General features: G+C 50.2%; 1 protein-coding gene across 1 annotated transcript; it reads left to right on the plus strand.

The window, feature by feature from the left end:
• The first annotated feature begins 349 nt into the window (after window positions 1-349).
• Window positions 350-17,147, plus strand: LOC111144832 (phospholipase C delta 4). The gene is made up of 15 exons (XM_022499352.1): window positions 350-371; window positions 489-647; window positions 2,005-2,233; window positions 3,347-3,476; window positions 4,047-4,278; window positions 8,243-8,444; window positions 9,722-9,866; window positions 10,546-10,698; window positions 13,049-13,243; window positions 14,597-14,753; window positions 15,054-15,170; window positions 15,390-15,562; window positions 16,098-16,233; window positions 16,605-16,754; window positions 16,840-17,147. Exons 1-15 carry the CDS (start codon window positions 350-352, stop codon window positions 16,944-16,946), a joined length of 2,307 nt encoding a protein of 768 aa, XP_022355060.1. The 3' UTR covers window positions 16,947-17,147.
• Window positions 17,148-17,877: the final 730 nt, after the last annotated feature.

The raw sequence follows: 17,877 nt of genomic DNA on the forward strand, positions 1-17,877 counted from the left end.
CTTTAGCTCAGGTCATGATCCCAGGGTCCTGGGATCAAGCCCCGCATCTGGCTCCCTGCTCAGTGGGGAGTCTGCTTCTCCCTCTCCCTCTCCCTCTGCTTTTCCCCCTGCTTGTGTTCTCTCCCTGTCTTTCTCTCTCTCTCTCTGTCAAATAAATAAATAAAATATTTTTTAAAAAGAAGAGTAGGTGGGTGAAGCTCCTGGCTCCTCATGCGCCGTCAGAATGCACAGGTTTCCTTCACTTCCTCCTTTAATCTCTTATTGTAAGATCCCCTGTATGAACCCAGAACGCCTCATTCCTCCTTGCTCCTCCAGGTGACTCCGGCACCAGCTGGTGGAGCAGTGGGTGATGGCGTCTCTGATGCAAGGCCGTGAGTACCCCAGGGGTGGGGAGGCGGGGAGGAGTCTGGACCCCTGGTCAAGAACGCCTCCTGGGCCCTCCACCCTTCCCGCCAGCTGCCCAGCCAGCCCCTTCTTCTCCTGCCCAGGGCTGCCCATCAGTGAAGACTTGCTGCTAATGCAGAAAGGCACGCTGATGCGCAAGGTGAGGTCCAAAAGCTGGAAGAAGCTAAGATACTTCAGACTTCAGGATGATGGCATGACGGTCTGGCACGCCAGGCAGGCGGGAGGCACTGCCAAGCCCACCTGTGAGTCATGTGGATAGCTAGGCACAGACGTGGTGGCGGGGGGTGGGGGGCAGGTGGGGATCGGACCCTAAAGAGTCCAGCAGCTTGAGAACAGGGGAGGGACGAGGGTCCTATGCTGTGTCCTCATGCTGTCCCTCTTACATCTACCTCTGAGCCTGTAGAGTGGGAATTACTATAGTACTTGCCTCTTAAAGCTATTTATGAAAATTCAATCCATTATTGCACATAAAAGGCTTAGGAGGGTTCTGGCTCATAATAAGGCTCAGTAAGTCCTAGGTTCTGTTTTATTATCATTATAGTGAGAGCATGACCTCATGCATCCGACGGCCCGGATCAAAGCTCTGGCTCGGCCACTTTCTAGCTGAGTGGCTTTGGACAAGTTGCATTAAGCTTTGGTTTCCTCATCTGCAAAATGAGGACTGAACGGTTCCTGCCTAGAAGGTTACAAGGACTTGGCAAGTTAATGTACAAAGTGCCTAATGTGTCACCTGAAGCCAGGATGACTTTCATAAATTAGCCATTATGATGAATATTATTTTTTAAAGATTTTATTTATTTGAGAGAGCACAAGTAGGGGAGCAGCAGGCAGAGGGAGAGGGAGAAGCAGGCTCCCCTTGGAGCAGGGAGCCCAAGGTGGGCTCCTGGGCTTGATCCCAGGACCCCGAGATCATGACCTGAGCCAAAGGAAGATGCTTAACTGACTGAGTCACCCAGGCGCCCCTATGGTGAATATTTTTAAGTATCATAAATGCAGCACAACCATGTGTATCCTCTTGGCCAGATGCTTTATGCCCCCTCTAAAAATGTGATCACAGGACGCATCTGAGAGAGTCCGCTTTAGAGACACAATCAAAGTTCACGAGCGCCAGCACCCCCAGCTGAGGAAAGGGGGTGGAATAATTTCTCTGGCTCTTTCCTAGACATCTGGAAAGAGGAGGCCCTCAAGCCTGGAATGGGGACATTGAACTTGGACATACCATGCTTTGGTGTAACTGCTTCTACCTTTAAGTGTGTTTCCACCCATCAGCCACACCAGGGGTCACCAGGTGGACTGGCCATAGATGGGACCATCCCTTATTTCAGACGAGGGTGCTGAGGGCTTAAGTCATTTTGGTCTGTGTCACACTGCCAGCCAGTGTCCTGAAGCCAGGTCTTGCACTCCCAGCACAGGCGCCTTGCCAGCCTGCCTCTGAACATGGCAGTGACTCACGGGGAATCCTGAATCCCAGAGATCTGCCTCTCCCTGTACTCTGTCTTTAGGGGTTTCAGCCTGTGGAGGTTGGGGTTCCTTCGACCCTTCGCCCCTGCAATTTGGCAGACTCTTGTTCCCCGTGTCCCCCCATTTCCTCCCTGGCAGTCTCGATTTCTGATGTGGAGAGCGTGCGGGAGGGCCAGGAGTCCGAGCTGCTGCGCAGCCTGGCGGAGGAGCTCCCCCTGGAGCAGGGCTTCACCATCGTCTTCCATGGCCGCCGCTCCAACCTGGACCTGGTGGCCAACAGCGCCGAGGAGGCCAAGATATGGATGCAGGGACTGCAACTTCTGGTTGACTTTGTCACCGGCATGGACCAACAGGAGCGGCTGGACCAGTATCGGCAGGATGGAGTCAGAGTGGGGGGCTGGAGGTCATTGAAAGAGTCAGATGCCACAAGCTAGAGACAGGCGGGGGTGCACTGCACTGGGCGGGGAGTGGCTAAGAGTCTGGATGGGGTGGGCAAGGGCACCTCAGGCCACTGTGAGGCAGAGGACATCAAAGGCATAATGGAGGCTTGGGATGCCAAAGGCATAACCAGGCAGAGGGTGGGCAGAAATCCGGCCTTTCGGGATGGGTGGAAGGGACGTGAGAGGCAAAGGACCCAACAAGGTGCTGATCTTGAGAGCTGAGCAGAAGATCCCAGTGGCATGAACTACGCCAGAACTAGGAAGCGGAACTTGATAGTGTTGACTCATTCAGGCTTCCTAGATTGTATTCACCTTCCATGCGAGGTCTTTCATTCATTTTTTTGTTGATTCATTCATTCATTCACTGTCTATGAAGCAGAAGGTATCAGGCACTGTGCCAGGCTTTTGGGGTGAAAAGATGAATGAGACTCAGGCATTGTTTTAGTCGGTGGAGAAAAGGGATTTGTGTAAATCATCTAAGTGCCCTGGAAGTGAACTTCCAGTGGACTGAAATTATTTGAGGGTATTCAAAGGAAGGAAAAACATTTAATTCTAGCTGAGAGAGTTCTGGAAAAACGTCAGGGAGGAAGTTGCATGTGAGCTGAGCCTTGAAAAGGAGTAGAACTTGAACATAAAGAAAGGAGGGAAGAAGGCTCTCCTGCCTGAGGGAATGGCATGAGGAAAGGCTCAGAGACATCAAAGAACAGGAGGGAGGACACTGAAGAGCAGAAGGGAGAGTCTGGCTTAAGTACGGGGAAAACAGAAGTGTGTTGAGGAAGGCTGTGGGGGGGCCAGATCGTGGGGATGAAGACCTTCAATCTAGGTTTAAAAATTTGGGCTTCTTTCTGTAGACAATAGGAAGAACCCTGCAGGCATCTGAGCCATGCAGGGACAAGATTATTCTGGAAGCTAATATGGAAAATGCACTGGCATGGAGGAGACACTTGTAGCAAAGCTAGGGGAGACAATGTCAGTGGATGAACAGACACACACATCTGCATACACAAACACACAGTGCTTTGGCCTTGACTCCCACCTGGATGGCTGAGTGACTGGTTCCAGCGTGGAGATAAGAACCAGGATGGCCGGATGAGTTTCCAGGAAGTCCAGCGTTTACTGCACCTGATGAACATGAAAATGGACCAAGAATATGCCTTCCAGCTTTTCCAGGTGAGTCTTTTTTGGGGAACGATCTTCAGAAGCCAGCCAAGGCCACGTTCTCACGCGGCCCGATGTAAGTGAGCCTATCTAGCATCACTCTTTATTGAATCTCTCCTATATGCCTTACCACTATGCCAGGTTCAATGGAGAGTGTAGGGCATGGTTCTTACCCTTCCGTCTTCTGAGAAAGATGATGCCTAGTCTTATGAAGGGGGAACAACCATATGTTACTGTGTCAGATCTCAAGGACATCTCTGTCCATGACCAGAACTTCCTAGGTGCCTAGTCACAATGGAAAAGTCCCACCGGCATGTGAATGAAATAGGAAGAGGGATCTTTAGACCTTTTAGGCACTTGCTGGGACATTTAACCCTTTCTAATTGAAATTTTTTCTCTAGTAGCAAATGGTAAGGCTGCCATTTTGTTTTTTACTTACCAAAGCGGCTTCTGTGAACACAAAGTGTCAGGACCCCTGGGAGAATTTTGTAGAAACATGTTTGTACCCACCTGTCAGCCAGATGGCCATACAATGTGCTCTTAAAAGGAATTTTCCACCATCCTCTAAACCCTCACTTGCAGGCAGCAGACATGTCCGAGTCTGGGACTCTGGAGGGACAAGAGTTTGTAGAGTTCTATAAGGCGCTGACTAAGCGTACGGAGGTGCAAGAGCTGTTTGAAAACTTTTCGGCGGATGGGCAGAAGCTGACCCTGCTGGAATTTGTGGACTTCCTCCAAGAGGAGCAGAAAGAAGGAGAGCGAGCTTCTGACCTTGCTCTGGAACTCATCGACCGCTATGAGCCCTCAGATAGTGGTAAGAGGGTTAGGGCGGAGGGGCACTGGACATGCGCGAGGAGGGGGACTTTAGAAAGGTCCAGAGATAAGCCACCTTCTGCCTAACTCAGGGAACGCTAAGCCCCACCCCTACCTACCCCAGCCCCTGCACAAGCAGCTTACCTCATTCAACCACTCCCAGGGAAGGAGACCAGCAGTTTCCTGCCCAGGTAAGACAGGAGTCTCCTCCATAACACTGCATCCCCCAGAAGGAAGATCATTCCATAAGCTCCCTTTCCTCCACAATGCTCATGCTCCACTTTTAGAGTAAGTTTGTCCTGATGTTAACATTTGCCCCCAGTGGAAAAGGAAGGTCCTTGGTCCTCTCCCTTTTGCTTCTTCATAAGCACCTGATTCCTTTTCTTACATCTCCTTTCATGGTTTCTGTTTGCTGTTTCTTTAAATGCTGGCTCCCTGCCCTTTCTTGAGCTTTCTCCAAATTCTCCAAGTGGTTCTGGAGTGGCTAAGCTCCTGGGCCAGGAAGCTAGTCAGTCTGACTGAGGCAGATGAAGAGGAGGCCAGTCATCTAGCTTCAGCAAGCACAGCTCAAATAGGCCCTCTCTGTCTTCAGCACTTTCTCCTTGTTCCTTCGATAGACATCACCTTGCCCTCCATCCCCTCCAGAATGAGAGGAATTTACATTAATAATAAATGATTTACAAGTTACTTTCACATCACTTACTTCCTCTAGCCCTCACTATAATCTTGTAAATCGAAAGCATAATCCTTATTCAGCTTCTGCTAAATATCCCATTAATGTGCTAACATCCCTACATGTCTTTTCTCATCCTTCCAAGGACCAGTTGAAGTGGCTTCTCTTATTAAGTCAGTTGTGCCAAAGAGGAAAACTCGAATTTAGAAAGGTCAAATGATTTGTTCAAAGCCAACAGCTAATGAGAAGAAGAATTGGGATTCAAACCCTGGTCACCTTCCCCTTACCTAAGAGCTCTGTTGAGCATGAGAATTAGAGATGAGACGGATGAGAGGTGCCTGGGTGGCTCAGTGGGTTAAGCATCTGCCTTCAGCTCAGGTCAAGATCTCAGGGTCCTGGGATCTGAGTCAGGCTCCCTGCTCAACAGGGAGTCTATTTCTCCCTCTCCCTCTGCTCCTCCCCCTACCCTTGCGCTTGTGCACTCACTTGCACACTCTCTCCCTCTCAAATAAATAAACAAATAAAAGATTTTGTTTATTTATTTGAAACAGAGAGAGAGCACAAGGTAGGGAGAGCAGCAGGCAGAGGGAAAAGCAGGCTCCCCACAGAGCAGGGAGCCTGGTGCTGGCCTTGATCCCAGGACTGAGGGATCATGACCTGAGCCAAAAGCAGACACTTAATGACTGAGCCACCCAGGTGCCCCAATATATAAAATCTTAGAGAGAGAGAGAGAGATGAGATGAATGAGAGCTGGACAATTGACCCACATTTCCTAGGTCTCAACTGCCACTCCTTCCATTCATTCATTCATTCATTCATTCACTCACTACTTCAGCTGATGCTTCTTGAGTCCCTGTCATGAGCCAGGACCTAGGCTCAGCCCCAGAGATACAGCAGAAGGTCCGACAAGAACGCCACCAAACAGAAAGGGTTGGAATCACTGATTCCAGATTCTATGTCTGTGCTCAGGGAAGAAAGGGGGCCGTAAAGCAATCATTTCAGAAAAATAAATAGAAGAGGAATGCATAAAGGTTAAGAAATAAGATCTTCTCTCTCCAGCGAAGGACCCAGTAGACATCAGTTACTTTTATTCTGCCGCGTGCCCCTCTGGGTGGTGTCCCCACCCCTGCACTCAGCTGTCAGGTACTATAGTCTGGCTACAGGGGTAGTCTCCTCCAGGGGACCTGGGCTCAAGGCCCCACTGTGCTTCTTACTAACTGAGTTATCCTGGCCAAGCTGCTTAACCCCAAAGAGGCTCGATTTTCTGTTTCGTAAAACACTTGGTGACCAAATGAAATGACAGGCATGAAAGGCATCCGGCAACAGTGGGTTTACTCTCTCAAGTTAAGTCCTTACTGTTAAGAATGAAACTTCCTGGGACGCCTGGGTGGCTCAGTTGGTTAAGCGGCTGCCTTCGGCTCAGGTCATGATCCCAGCGTCCTGGGATCAAGTCCCACATCGGGCTCCTTGCTCGGCGGGGAGCCTGCTTCTCCCTCTGCCTCTGCCTGCCTCTCTGTCTGCCTGTGCTCGCTCACTCTCTCTCCCTCTGTCTCTGACAAATAAAGAAATAAAATCTTTAAAAAAAAAAAAAAAAAGAATGAAACTTACTGCCTGACTTCCGGCCGTTCTCCACTATCTGTAGGCCTTGTCAAAGCTGGAGCGACGAAGCTAGGCATTGGGCTCGAGATGTTCCACCTCCCAAGGGCACTTTGGAGCAGTGGTCCCCTCAGTGAGACCGCGCAGTCCAGTGGGATGGGCATAGCTCAGACACCTGCCAGCCGGGGTTCGAATCCCAGTTCCTCCAGTTACTGGTTTTATTCCCTAACCTCCCTGGACAGATTCTATTCTATCTACCTCATCACGTTGGCGAGAGCATTCAGAGAGACACTGCATGGGGTGTCCCGGGCACAGAGCAAGTGCTTGGTACTTGTCGTTATTGTTGGTATCATTGGTGAGGGCTATGGAAGGAGTGACAGGGCCCTGCCCTCAAAGGGCCTAACTCAGGCCCTTTGGGCATATTATAGTCCAGGGGTATATCAGACAAACACTCTTGAAAACACCATATGGGAATTGATGCTAGGAAGAAACCCTCAGGTCGTAGCTGGAGCGGCTACACAGCCCAGGGAATGGAACACAGGTACCTTGGTTACGTAGCTAAAAATCTTTGACTTTGTTGGTCTCGGGGCCTCAGTTTCCCCATATATAAAATTAGCCCTTTACACTGAATACTATGCTGTCCCTTACGCTAACCATGAGCTCCATGTGACTATTTTTTTAAGTTTTTTTTTTTTAAGATATTTATTTATTTGAGAGGGAGAGAGCACTTGAGTGCGGGCACTCACATGAGCAGTGGGAAGAGCAGAGGGGGACGGGGAGGGACGAGCTGACTCCACGCTGAGTGCAGAGCAGCCTATGATATGGGGCTCAATCCCACAAACCCAAGCTCATGACCTGAGCTGGGACCAAGATGGATGCTCAAGTGACTCAGCCACCCAAGCGCCTCTCTGTGTGACTATTTAAATTTAAATTAACAAGGTACCGGGTGACTGTCTGTGAAGCCTCCGCTCTTGATTTTGGCTCAGGTCCTGATCTCAGGGTTTTGAGAATGAGCCCCGTGTTGGGCTCTGTACTCAGGAGAGTCTGCTTGGGATTCTCTCTCTCCCTCTCTCCCTCTCCCTCTGCTCCCACCCCCACTCTCGTGCACATGTGTGTTCTAACTTAAAAAAAAATAAATAAAATCTTAAAAATAATAAGATAAATTTAAATTCTCTAAAATTGGGGCATCTGGCTGGCTCAGTTGGAAAAGCACATGACTCTTGATCTTGGAGTCATGAGTCCGAGCCCCACTTCGGGTGTAGAGATTACTTCAATGAATAAATAAGTAAAAACTTTCCAATATTTAATGAATTAATTAATTAAAATCAAAATTTTTAATTCAGTTCTTCTGTCACACAGCCACATCTCAAGTGCTCAATAGCCACACGTGTCTAGAGGCTAGCGTACTGGACCGCACAGAAGAGAATGTCTCCATCATTGCAGAAAGTTCTATTGGCTACCACTGAACTAGAATGGTCTTCATGATTCTCCACGTGCCTTTAACTCTCCCTGAGGGTGGGGATGATTGAAATGACAGATGGTGGGTGGGGCACATTTGGCAGCTGGAGGCCGGGAGTGGACGCCATCTGAAAGGCAGGACCCTGGAGAGGGGCAAAGTGAGGGCTGCGCTGGAGGGGTGCTGGGATGCCCTAACTCAGAGCTTCTCACTGTAGCCTTCCTCTACTCTGCACCTCAGGCAAATTGCGACACGTGCTGAGCATGGACGGTTTCCTCAACTACCTCTGCTCGAAGGATGGAGATATCTTCAACCCAACCTGCCTCCCGGTTTACCAGGATATGACTCAACCCCTGAACCATTACTACATCAACTCCTCTCACAATACCTACCTCGTGGGGGACCAGCTTTATGGCCAGAGCAGCATTGAGGGATACATACGGTGTGTGGGGAGCAAGGGGAAAGGGTTCCCGCTCATGAAAGGGGGCCATCTGTGTTGTCAGTGGATAACAGGGATCAAAAAGGTGTTGTGGAGGGTTTGGGGCTGAGGACCCCTGGATTCCTGAGAGACTTGGAGGAGACGTTGAAGACTGACAGGAGGGTAGTACTGAAACTCTATGGGTAAATGGAGCTTCTTTCTCTTTCATAGGCTGTGAAACTCTCTTGGAACTCAGAGATCCCGACAGATTTATTTTGAACAGACGAAGAAACTAAATGTTACATGGAAGGCAATAGAGCACAGAAGTTAGAAACATAGGTTCTGGAGTCAGACCATATGAAGTCAAATCCTAGCTGTCTCACTTGGTGCTCTTGTTCTAAGTATTTAACCTCTCTGGGCCTCAGTATCCCCATCTGTGAAATAGGGATGGTAACAATGCCTATTCTGTCTGAGTTGTTGTGAGGACTAAATGAGATAATCCATGTGCTAATAGCCAATAAGTGATCACTGCTTTTACAGTGATTAATCATGGATTGGGTCAAAGAGTCAAGATAATCTTTGTAGTGGCACCAACTGATCTAGTAGCTTCAGGGTATAAAAGATGAGTGGAACATATTGTTTCTGCCCTAGGATGTCTAGTAGAGAAGATAAAGTATAAATTTACTGAGAGTTTGAGGGGGATCTGGCTGGCTCAGTCAGTACAGCATGCAACTCTAGATCTTGGGGGTCATGAGTTCAAGCTCCACATTGACCATAGAGCTTACTTTTTTTTTTTTAATTTGACAGAGAGCGAGAGATCACAAGTAGGCAGAGAGGCAGGCAGAGAGAGAGGGGGAAGCAAGCTCCATGCTGAGCAGAGAGCCTGATGTGGGACTGGATCCCAGGACCCCAAGACCATGACTTGAGCTGAAGGCAGAGGCCTAACCCACTGACCCACCCAGGTGCCCCCAAAGAGCTTACTTTAAAAACAAACAAACAAATTACTGAGAGGTTGACTAAGTCAGGTGTTGCAGAATGCCATACAACCAGAACACTAGAAGCATCACAAGGCAATACGTGATGTTGAAGGAAGATCGTGAGTTGGAGAGGGTAGGGGGTGGAAGTAGCATGGGCCACAGCAGTATCCCGGTGGACAGGGAAGGGTTTGCAGAGATGCAGCTTGCAGGGGTCTTGGGGACTAAGTGCCAGTGAGCACAGTTCTCCCCAGAGTGGGGAGAGAGTCCCTAGACAGATGATACAACCTTGATCTCTCTGTCCCTGGGGGCTTGGGGTTCTTGCAGGGCCCTGAAGAGGGGGTGCCGCTGCGTGGAGGTGGATATATGGGATGGACCTAGCGGGGAACCTATCGTTTACCATGGACACACACTGACCTCCCGCATCCCATTCAAAGATGTCGTGGCCACTGTGGCGCAGTACGCCTTCCAGGTAGGAGTCCCGGGTTGGGCGTCCTAGAGAGGGAAGATGATCTGAGGGAAGAGTGGCTGCCTCTGGATCTGGAAAAGGTAGATGGGGGCGGGGGAGGCTGTGTCAAATGGCCGAGACGGACAAGAGATTTTAACTGGGAAGCATCAGACAAATATTGAGGGATTGTGAATAAGGGTTGGATGTGTCACTAGTAGTTAGTAGTCCTAGAGCTAATTGCTAGGGATCAGTAACTCTTACTTCTAGTCACTGTCACCCTTATGCTTACAACTGACACAACACCCTAGACACTGACAACTGTCATCCATCTTGGAGAGGGTGGATAAGGAAACAGAAGAAGTGGTGGGTAGGGCTGGGGGACAACAGGAGTCTGGAGATGAGAGTATAACATGAACACATAATCAGGGGAATGGCCTAGCCTTCCCACTCTGAGCCTAAAAGCTCAAAGGTCCCAGAGGGACCTCGGCACAGCTGGTATAGGTCTGAGATTTGGGATCCCAACAGTGACTTTTAGATGTGGGGTGGGCCCCAGACCCAGCAAGACCTCCTTGATGCCCAGAAGAGGGTCAGAGGGGTTTGGCAATCAGGGTACTCCAAGTGAGTCACCAGGAAAGGTCTAGAGAGGAAGGGAGGTTCCATATTTTGAATCTTTGGCTCTAGTATTCTCTCCCTTCCCCATCAGACATCAGACTATCCAGTCATCTTGTCCCTGGAGAACCACTGCAGCTGGGAGCAGCAGCAGGTCATGGCATACCATCTGACCGAGATCTTGGGGGAGCAGCTGCTGAGCACTACCTTGGATGGGCTGCTGCCCACTCAGCTCCCCTCGCCCGAGGTAGGCACCCTCTTCCGCCAGCCCAGGCTCTGCCATGGCTTCCATACTCTCCCACCCTTGCCCCTCCATGCCCTTCCTGTTCCCTCCTTCTCAGCCCTCCATGGACCATCTTACTCTTAAATATCCTTGGAGACAATTTGAATTTTCCAAAAGTCCAATTGAAGGCAGAATGGTTGATAGGTCTTCTAAATTTTAAATCAATTATTTTCTTATTTCCTTTTTCAGTGGAATGATCTTGATTTTTTTTCCTGATGGCTCATAGGTGTATACATATTTGCACTTCTAAGAACACTTGGGGTCATTTTCTATAACCCTTTTATATGTCACATACAATAGGTATTATGAATGTCTTTTCGTGTATAATTTTTTTCCCTTTTAGTAGCTCTGTGGGATTCCATTTTCTGTTGTGAACCATTATTTATTTAACCAGCAAATAGTAAACATTCAGGTCATTGGTAATTTTTCACTTGTACATATAGCTTTGTCCATTTACTGCCGCCCTTCTTCTTCTTTTAAGATTTCTTTATTTGAGGGGCACCTGAGTGGCTCAGTTGTTAAGTGACTACCTTCGGCTCAGGTCATGATCCCAGGGTCCTGGGATTGAGTCCTGGATCAGGCTCCCTGCTCAGTGAGAAGCCTGCTTCTCCCTCTCCCACTCCCCCTGCTTGTGTTCCCTCTCTCGCTGTGTCTCTCTCTGTCAAATAAACTCTTAAAAAAAAAAAAAAAAAGATTTATTTGAGAGAAAGAGAGAGCACGAGCATGCAGGGGGTGGGTGGGTAGGGGCAGAGGGAGAGAATCTCAGACACCCTGCAGAGCATGGAGCCTGACACAGGGCTTGATCCCACAACCCTGAGATCATGACCTGAATCAAAATCAAGAGTAAGATGTTTAACCAACTGAGCCACCCAGGCGCCCTGTTCACTCTTTCTCTGAGATGGATTCCTAGAAGTACATTGCTGGGTTGAAGAGTACTTGTGTTGATATTTTGGTTATTACTGCCAAGCTGCCGTCTGGAAAAAAAAAGCAAGTTGCACTCTGACCAACAGTGTAAGAGACGGACCACAAATAACTTCAGTAGTAAGATGATTCACAGTGACAAATGTGGAAAAAAAAAAAGTCTAGGGCACCTGGGTGGCTCAGTAGGTTAAGACTCTGCCTTTGGCTCAGGTCATGATCTCAGGGTCCTGGGATCGAGGCCCGCATTGGGCTCTCTGCTCAGTGGGAGCCTGCTTTCCCCTCTCTTTCTAACCGCCTCTCTGTGTACTTATGATCTCTCTCTCTGTCAAATAAATAAATAAAATCTTTAAAAAAAGAAAAAGAAAAAAGAAAAGTCTAGGGGTGCCTGGGTGGCTCAGTGGGTTAAGCCTCTGCCTTCGGCTCAGGTCCTGATCTCAGGGTCCTAGGGTCAAACCCCGCATTGGGCTCTCCGCTCAGCAGGGAGCTTGCTTCCCCCTCTCTCTGCCTGCCTCTCTGCCTTCTTGTGATCTCTCTATCAAATAGACAAATAAAATATTTCAAAAAATAAGATAAAAAACAAGAGTCTATATTTTCTTCTTTTGAATTAATAGATATGATTTACCCACTTTTATTGGGGTTTATACTCTTTACCGGTATATAACAAGTTTTTAAATGTTAAAGACATTGATGCTTTGGGAAATTTCTGTTTTTTGCGGCCTTTGCTTTTGGATCATAGCATCTTCTGCCGTAGGGAGGATTTTAAGCTTTATGTAGTCAAATAGGACAGTCCTTTGTATGTCTTCTGAGTTACGGATGATAACAGAAGATGTCCTATTTCTTTTCTCTTCTTCTTCTTCTTTTTTTTTTTTTTTTGAGAGAGAGAGAGTGGGAGCAGAGGGAGAGGGAGAGAATCTCAAGCAGACTCCTCACCCAGCACGGTCCCCGACAGGGCGTGATCTCAGGACTCTGAGATCATGAGATGAGCCAAAACCAAGAGTCGAACACTTAACCAACTGAGCCACCCGGGTGCCCCTCATCTCCTGTTTCTAAAGCCTTTCCTACTTTAAGATTATTCAAAAAGATTCTTCATTTTCTTCTAATACTCTTATGTCCTTTCATTTACATGTAAATTTTGAATATGGGCAGAATCTCTATGTGTCATATGTGAGGTATTTTTTTTTATTTTGTGTTTTCCAGTTGGATAGAGATGTGACGAGTTGGCTTAATGACAGGAACCCCTACTGTACGTATCAGGCAGCCACCCCATGAGGACTCTAGCCCACTCACGTCTTCTGCCTTTGAGGTGGTCCTGTGAGAGCACTGGGAGCCGCAGGGCTCCCCAGGAGGGTCCCAGAGCAGACAGGGAAACAAGCCCCTTCATTTCTATCTCCAGGAGCTTCGGAGGAAGATCCTGGTGAAGGGGAAGAAGTTAAGGACACTTGAGGAGGATCTTGAGGAAGAGGAAGAGGAGGAAGAGCTAGAGTGCGAGCTGGAGAGGGAGCAGGAAGCCGACACAGAGCTGGAGGCCCAGCTGGAGTCTGAGTCCCAGGAGTTGAGCCCGCGCAGTAGGGACAAAAAGAAGGAGAAGGTGCGCCAGGAGGGTGGTCTTTCTGCTCTGGCATTTGGTCAGTCTGTATTGTAAATGGAGTTCATGTGTGGAGAGACCAGTGAGCCAGGCAGGGTGGAGGGCCAGGGAGCAAAATGCCCCTTGCCCCCAGTGAAAGAACTGTAAGGGGGCACGCATGGCATCACCATTTACTATCGTATGGAGAGAGATGGCAGTGGCTTTCTGACTTCTTTGGGCCACGAAATGGTTTGTGACTGAAATCTTACATGGGAACTCTGTGTACAAAAGGGATCGAAGCGGAGCCATCCCAGCTGAAGCACCCATTTGATCTCTCCTGAGTCCCCTGAGGACTCTTGAGACATCTTTGTACTTCTTGGTCTCTTTAAAGGCTAGTTTGAAAACCACTGGTGTGCGCGTGCATGCACGCAAGTGTGTGTGTGTGTGAGAGAGAGAGAGAGAGAGAGATTGTGTACCCGCACTATCGTACTGGGGCATAGGGCTTACTCAAGTGACTGCTGTGACGGCATCTGAAATGGGCTTAGAGAAGGCTTCTTGGAAAAGGTGAGTCTGAGAAGGGGCCAGAAGTAGCCAAAAAAAAAAAAAAAAAAAGGAGCAGAAAGAGTTGGGGAAGGTGAAGGCTCTGAGAAGACTGTGCCCAAGTGGCCCAGCTCCCTGTGGGGAAGGGGTGCCATTGGTGGGACAGCCAAGATCCTGGTTAGAAGTCTGCCTTTCTCATTCTCATGCTCTTCCTTGACTTAGCTAACTTCTAGCTCATCCTGTCCTCTCCGGGGCTGTGGTGTCTAGCTTGCTACCATGTCCAGGGAAGGAAATGGGAATTTAGGAGAAAAATGTAGAGATATTATTCTGGGACCCTCACATCCTTCCGGTGTGACTTCCCCGGACATTTGCATACCTCAACATTAACTGTCTGGGTTCATGAACATTTTGACCAAAATGTACTATTAATGGTTTTTTAAAAGGCGAGAGGTAAGGAGAACACCTCTCTACTTCAAAATAATCATCAAAAACCTGTTACCCAGAAAGTAACAGTAGAGCAGACCCTTTAAGCCCAGAGGCTGAAACTGATCCCATCAGGTTTCAAAGGACTGCCTTTATTCCCATTCCCATCCCCAGGTTGTGATGTGTCCGCTGTTTTGTCTGCCTATCTGTTGTGAGGTTATGGTTCAGGCTCCTATTTCCAAGGCTGGGTCCCTTCTCTTTTCCAAGCAGGTGAGGCAGGAGGGAGAACGCAAAGGGGAGGCAGTGGGCAGAGGCTTAGGTTGGATGGGGAAATTCAGATCCTGGCCATCAGCTCTTTTCCTCTCGGCTCGCTGAAGGTTCAATTCCATCTTCCTCTGTTTTCTCCTCTTCCAGAAATCCAAACCCATCTTGTGTCCATCCCTCTCTGCCCTGGTTGTCTACTTGAAGTCTGTCTCATTCCACAGCTTCACTCATTCGAGGGAGCACTACCGCTTCTATGAGACCTCCTCTTTCTCTGAAGCCAAGGCCAGAAGCCTCATCAAGGAGGCCGGTCAGGACCAAAAGGGAGAGCCAGGGAGGGGATTGGGATGGGTAGGGTCAGGCTGCTGGGCAGGAGGACGAGTCCCAAGAAAGAGGACCAAGGGCCTAAGGAGGGATGAGGGAGCTAAGTGACTCCTCAGAGCACGCACTGGGACAGGAGCTCTGAGCAGCGGGCTCAAGGCTCTAGGGGGAGGAGAGCTGGCCTCAGGAGATGCTGGGGACGAAAGCGAAGTGGGTAGGCAGTGTCCCCGAGGCCAGGGAAGTGGAGAGATCCCCCCATCACCGTCTACCTACTATACCCTCTATGCAGGCAACGAGTTTGTGCAACACAATGCCTGGCAGCTAAGCCGTGTGTACCCCAGTGGCCTGAGGACAGATTCGTCCAACTACAACCCCCAGGAACTCTGGAACGCTGGCTGCCAGATGGGTGAGGGGGCAGCAGCAACAGCGGGGAGGTTACATGCCCCAGGGGCCGGCCAGGAGGGTCAGGGAATGCTTGAAGGGTGCTAGGCTGAGAGAGATGCGATCTACGGAGGGTGTTCCCAGCAGGCCCTCGTATACCCAATCCATCTCCTTCATTCCCGGAAAGAGGGGCTAGAGGGCTCCTGAGACGTATGCTTCCCTCCCTTTCTCCTGGGACCCACAGTGGCCATGAACGTGCAGACTGCGGGGCTGGAGATGGACATCTGTGACGGGTTCTTCCGCCAGAACGGTGGCTGTGGCTACGTGCTGAAGCCCGACTTCCTGCGTGATGCCCAGAGCTCCTTCCACCCTGAGCGGCCCATCAGCCCTTTCAAGGCCCAGACCCTCCTAATCCAGGTACTGTGGTGAGCGAAACCGTGGGAAAGAACCTGGAGTGGCCAGGATGGAAGCAGGGGGTCGAGGCAGCGGGGCCTGGTAGGGACGAAGCGGGTGACGAACGCCTCAGGAGAGACAGGCGAGCCCGTGCATGGTGGGGATTTGAGAACCAGCTACCTAGGTTCGAACCTGCTCACTAGTGTAACTCCGGGCAAGTTCCTGAACCCCAGGCTCCTCCCCTGCAAAATGGGAGGAACGCTAGTCCCCCTCACAGGGTTGCTGTGATAGGTAATCTGAAAGTACCCAGGGCAATGCCTGGGGCCGAGTCAGGGCCCGAAAGGGTTTGCTGAACCTACCTTCTTTCAAACCTTGTTCAATTTCTACTCTGGTGGATTTTAAATCACACATAGGTTACTAGAGGGGCATATATTACTCAAAGCCAGAGGCTAGAGTGCCCCTCCCCCTGCCCCCCCACCACCCCCGGCGGGTGTAAGAGCGAGCTGGAGTGCGGCTGAGCTGAACAGGAACCAGTGAGTTTCCAGAGTCCTGCCTGCAGGTCATCAGCGGGCAGCAGCTCCCCAAGGAGGACACGAGTAAAGAGAGGTCCATCGTGGATCCACTGGTGAGAGTGGAGATCTTTGGCGTCCGCCCAGACAAAAGCCGGCAAGAGACCAGCTATGTGGAGAACAACGGTGAGGCTGGGCGGTGCTGGGCAGGGGTGAGGGGGGTGGTGGTGGGAGTTAGGTGGGAAGAACGTGGCTGTTTCCCTACCGCACTGTCCTCCCTGAAACACAGTCCCTGTCCCCACCCCCTCCCACCTCCATGGGAGGCAGCGTGTAACAGGACAAAGAATAAGGGCTTGGATGTCTTCGATCTGAATCCTGGTCCCTTACTTGTGAGCTCTGGTGACCTGGACAAATTGCTTATCCGCTCTGGGCCGCAGTCCCCTCACCTGTGAAATGCTGATCGCAGGGAAAATTGCGAGACCACAAGGGGACACGCCTAAAGCAAAGAACCAGCAAGGTCGCTTCCTTCACTCCCTCTCTCCTCCACCCTGCCCCAGGGTTTAATCCATACTGGGGGCAGACGCTGAGCTTCCAGGTCCTGGTGCCCCAGCTGGCCCTGCTGCGTTTTGTGGTCGAGGACTACAACCGGAAATCCCGAAATGACTTTATCGGGCAGTACACGGTGCCATGGAGCTGCATGCAGCAAGGTGGGCCGGTCCTCCCATCCTCCCATCCCTGCCACCACCACCCTGGCCCCGGCCGCCCTTTAACGCCCTCCTCCCCCCTCTGCAGGCTACCGCCACGTACACCTGCTCTCCAAGGATGGCATCAGCCTCCACCCGGCTTCCATCTTCGTGCATATCAGCATCCGGGAAGGGCCAGAGGGGGATGAATCCTAAGGTGGGCCCTTCTTGGGAAGGGTGGGTGCACTGGCTTGAGATGGTAAGAAAAACCTGGAAGGATGCTCCCGAAAGCAAAGAGAGGTGGTGAAAACCATCGTTTTGGACTGTGCATTCCTAAGCACAAAAATTACCTCACTCTTCCTAACAAGCACACCTAGGGCCTGATTTTTCACTCTCTTTCCTTTCTTCATTTCTTCACGTCTGTGGTATCCTTTCTGTCCCCTTCCTTCACATACTCTCTACTGGACTTCCTTCTTTCCTCTTGCCATAGGTTCAATCCCCTGCCCAGATCTAGCACTAATCTCTCTCGTGAGCCCTGGCTGGCCCAAAGGTTGGCTGCAGCTGGACAGCCCGAGAGGGGCCTGGACCAGAGAGACACAAAGAGGCACTACCCGCTCCACCCGAACCGCCTCAAAGCCCAGAGCCAAGGGAAAGAGAAATCGAGCCTCAAGGCTCCTCAGGCAAAGGCTGGGGGAGGATGGCGAACCCCCAAGACCATACTACGACTCGTGAGAAAACACTGCACAGCCCCAAGTCCCCACTGGACTGCTCTCCCCTCTCCCCACCTGTAATAATAGAGCTTTTCTACCCAGTTCGGCTTGAGTATGGTCTGTTGCTGGGCAAGAAGAGGAGGCATGAAGCTTGGGGGACACTTGGGGAGATAGGTGGGGCAGGGAAGGGGTGGAAAAATAAGTGTCCAGCCCCCACCCCCCGCATGTGCTACATAGAAGGGTACAGAAGAAATATGGCTTCCAAGGACGAAAGGAGGAGACAAAGGGTTACATGATCCACACCCTCCCGAGAGTTTGCCTGGAACAGTCTCGGTTTATGCCTACCGCCCCACTATAATTATTAAAAGTACCTTTTGTCATTTCCCCAGTGTGTCACAGTTTCAATGGTTGAGCATACGGTCACTGTGAGGAACTCA

This window comes from Enhydra lutris, unplaced genomic scaffold (assembly GCF_002288905.1).
Source record: "Enhydra lutris kenyoni isolate GAN:26980312 unplaced genomic scaffold, ASM228890v2 scaffoldscaffold1, whole genome shotgun sequence".
Classification (NCBI taxonomy): Eukaryota; Metazoa; Chordata; class Mammalia; order Carnivora; family Mustelidae; genus Enhydra; species Enhydra lutris.

What these genes read in the sequence shown, in the direction of transcription:
- LOC111144832 (XM_022499352.1), top strand. Translation starts at nt 350, where the DNA reads ATGGCGTCTCTGATGCAAGGCC. An exon ending in ATGCCTTCCAGCTTTTCCAG is followed by an intron (nt 3,477 to 4,046) that starts GTGAGTCTTTTT and finishes CCTCACTTGCAG; the next exon opens with GCAGCAGACATGTCCGAGTC. An exon ending in AGCATTGAGGGATACATACG is followed by an intron (nt 8,445 to 9,721) that starts GTGTGTGGGGAG and finishes GGGTTCTTGCAG; the next exon opens with GGCCCTGAAGAGGGGGTGCC.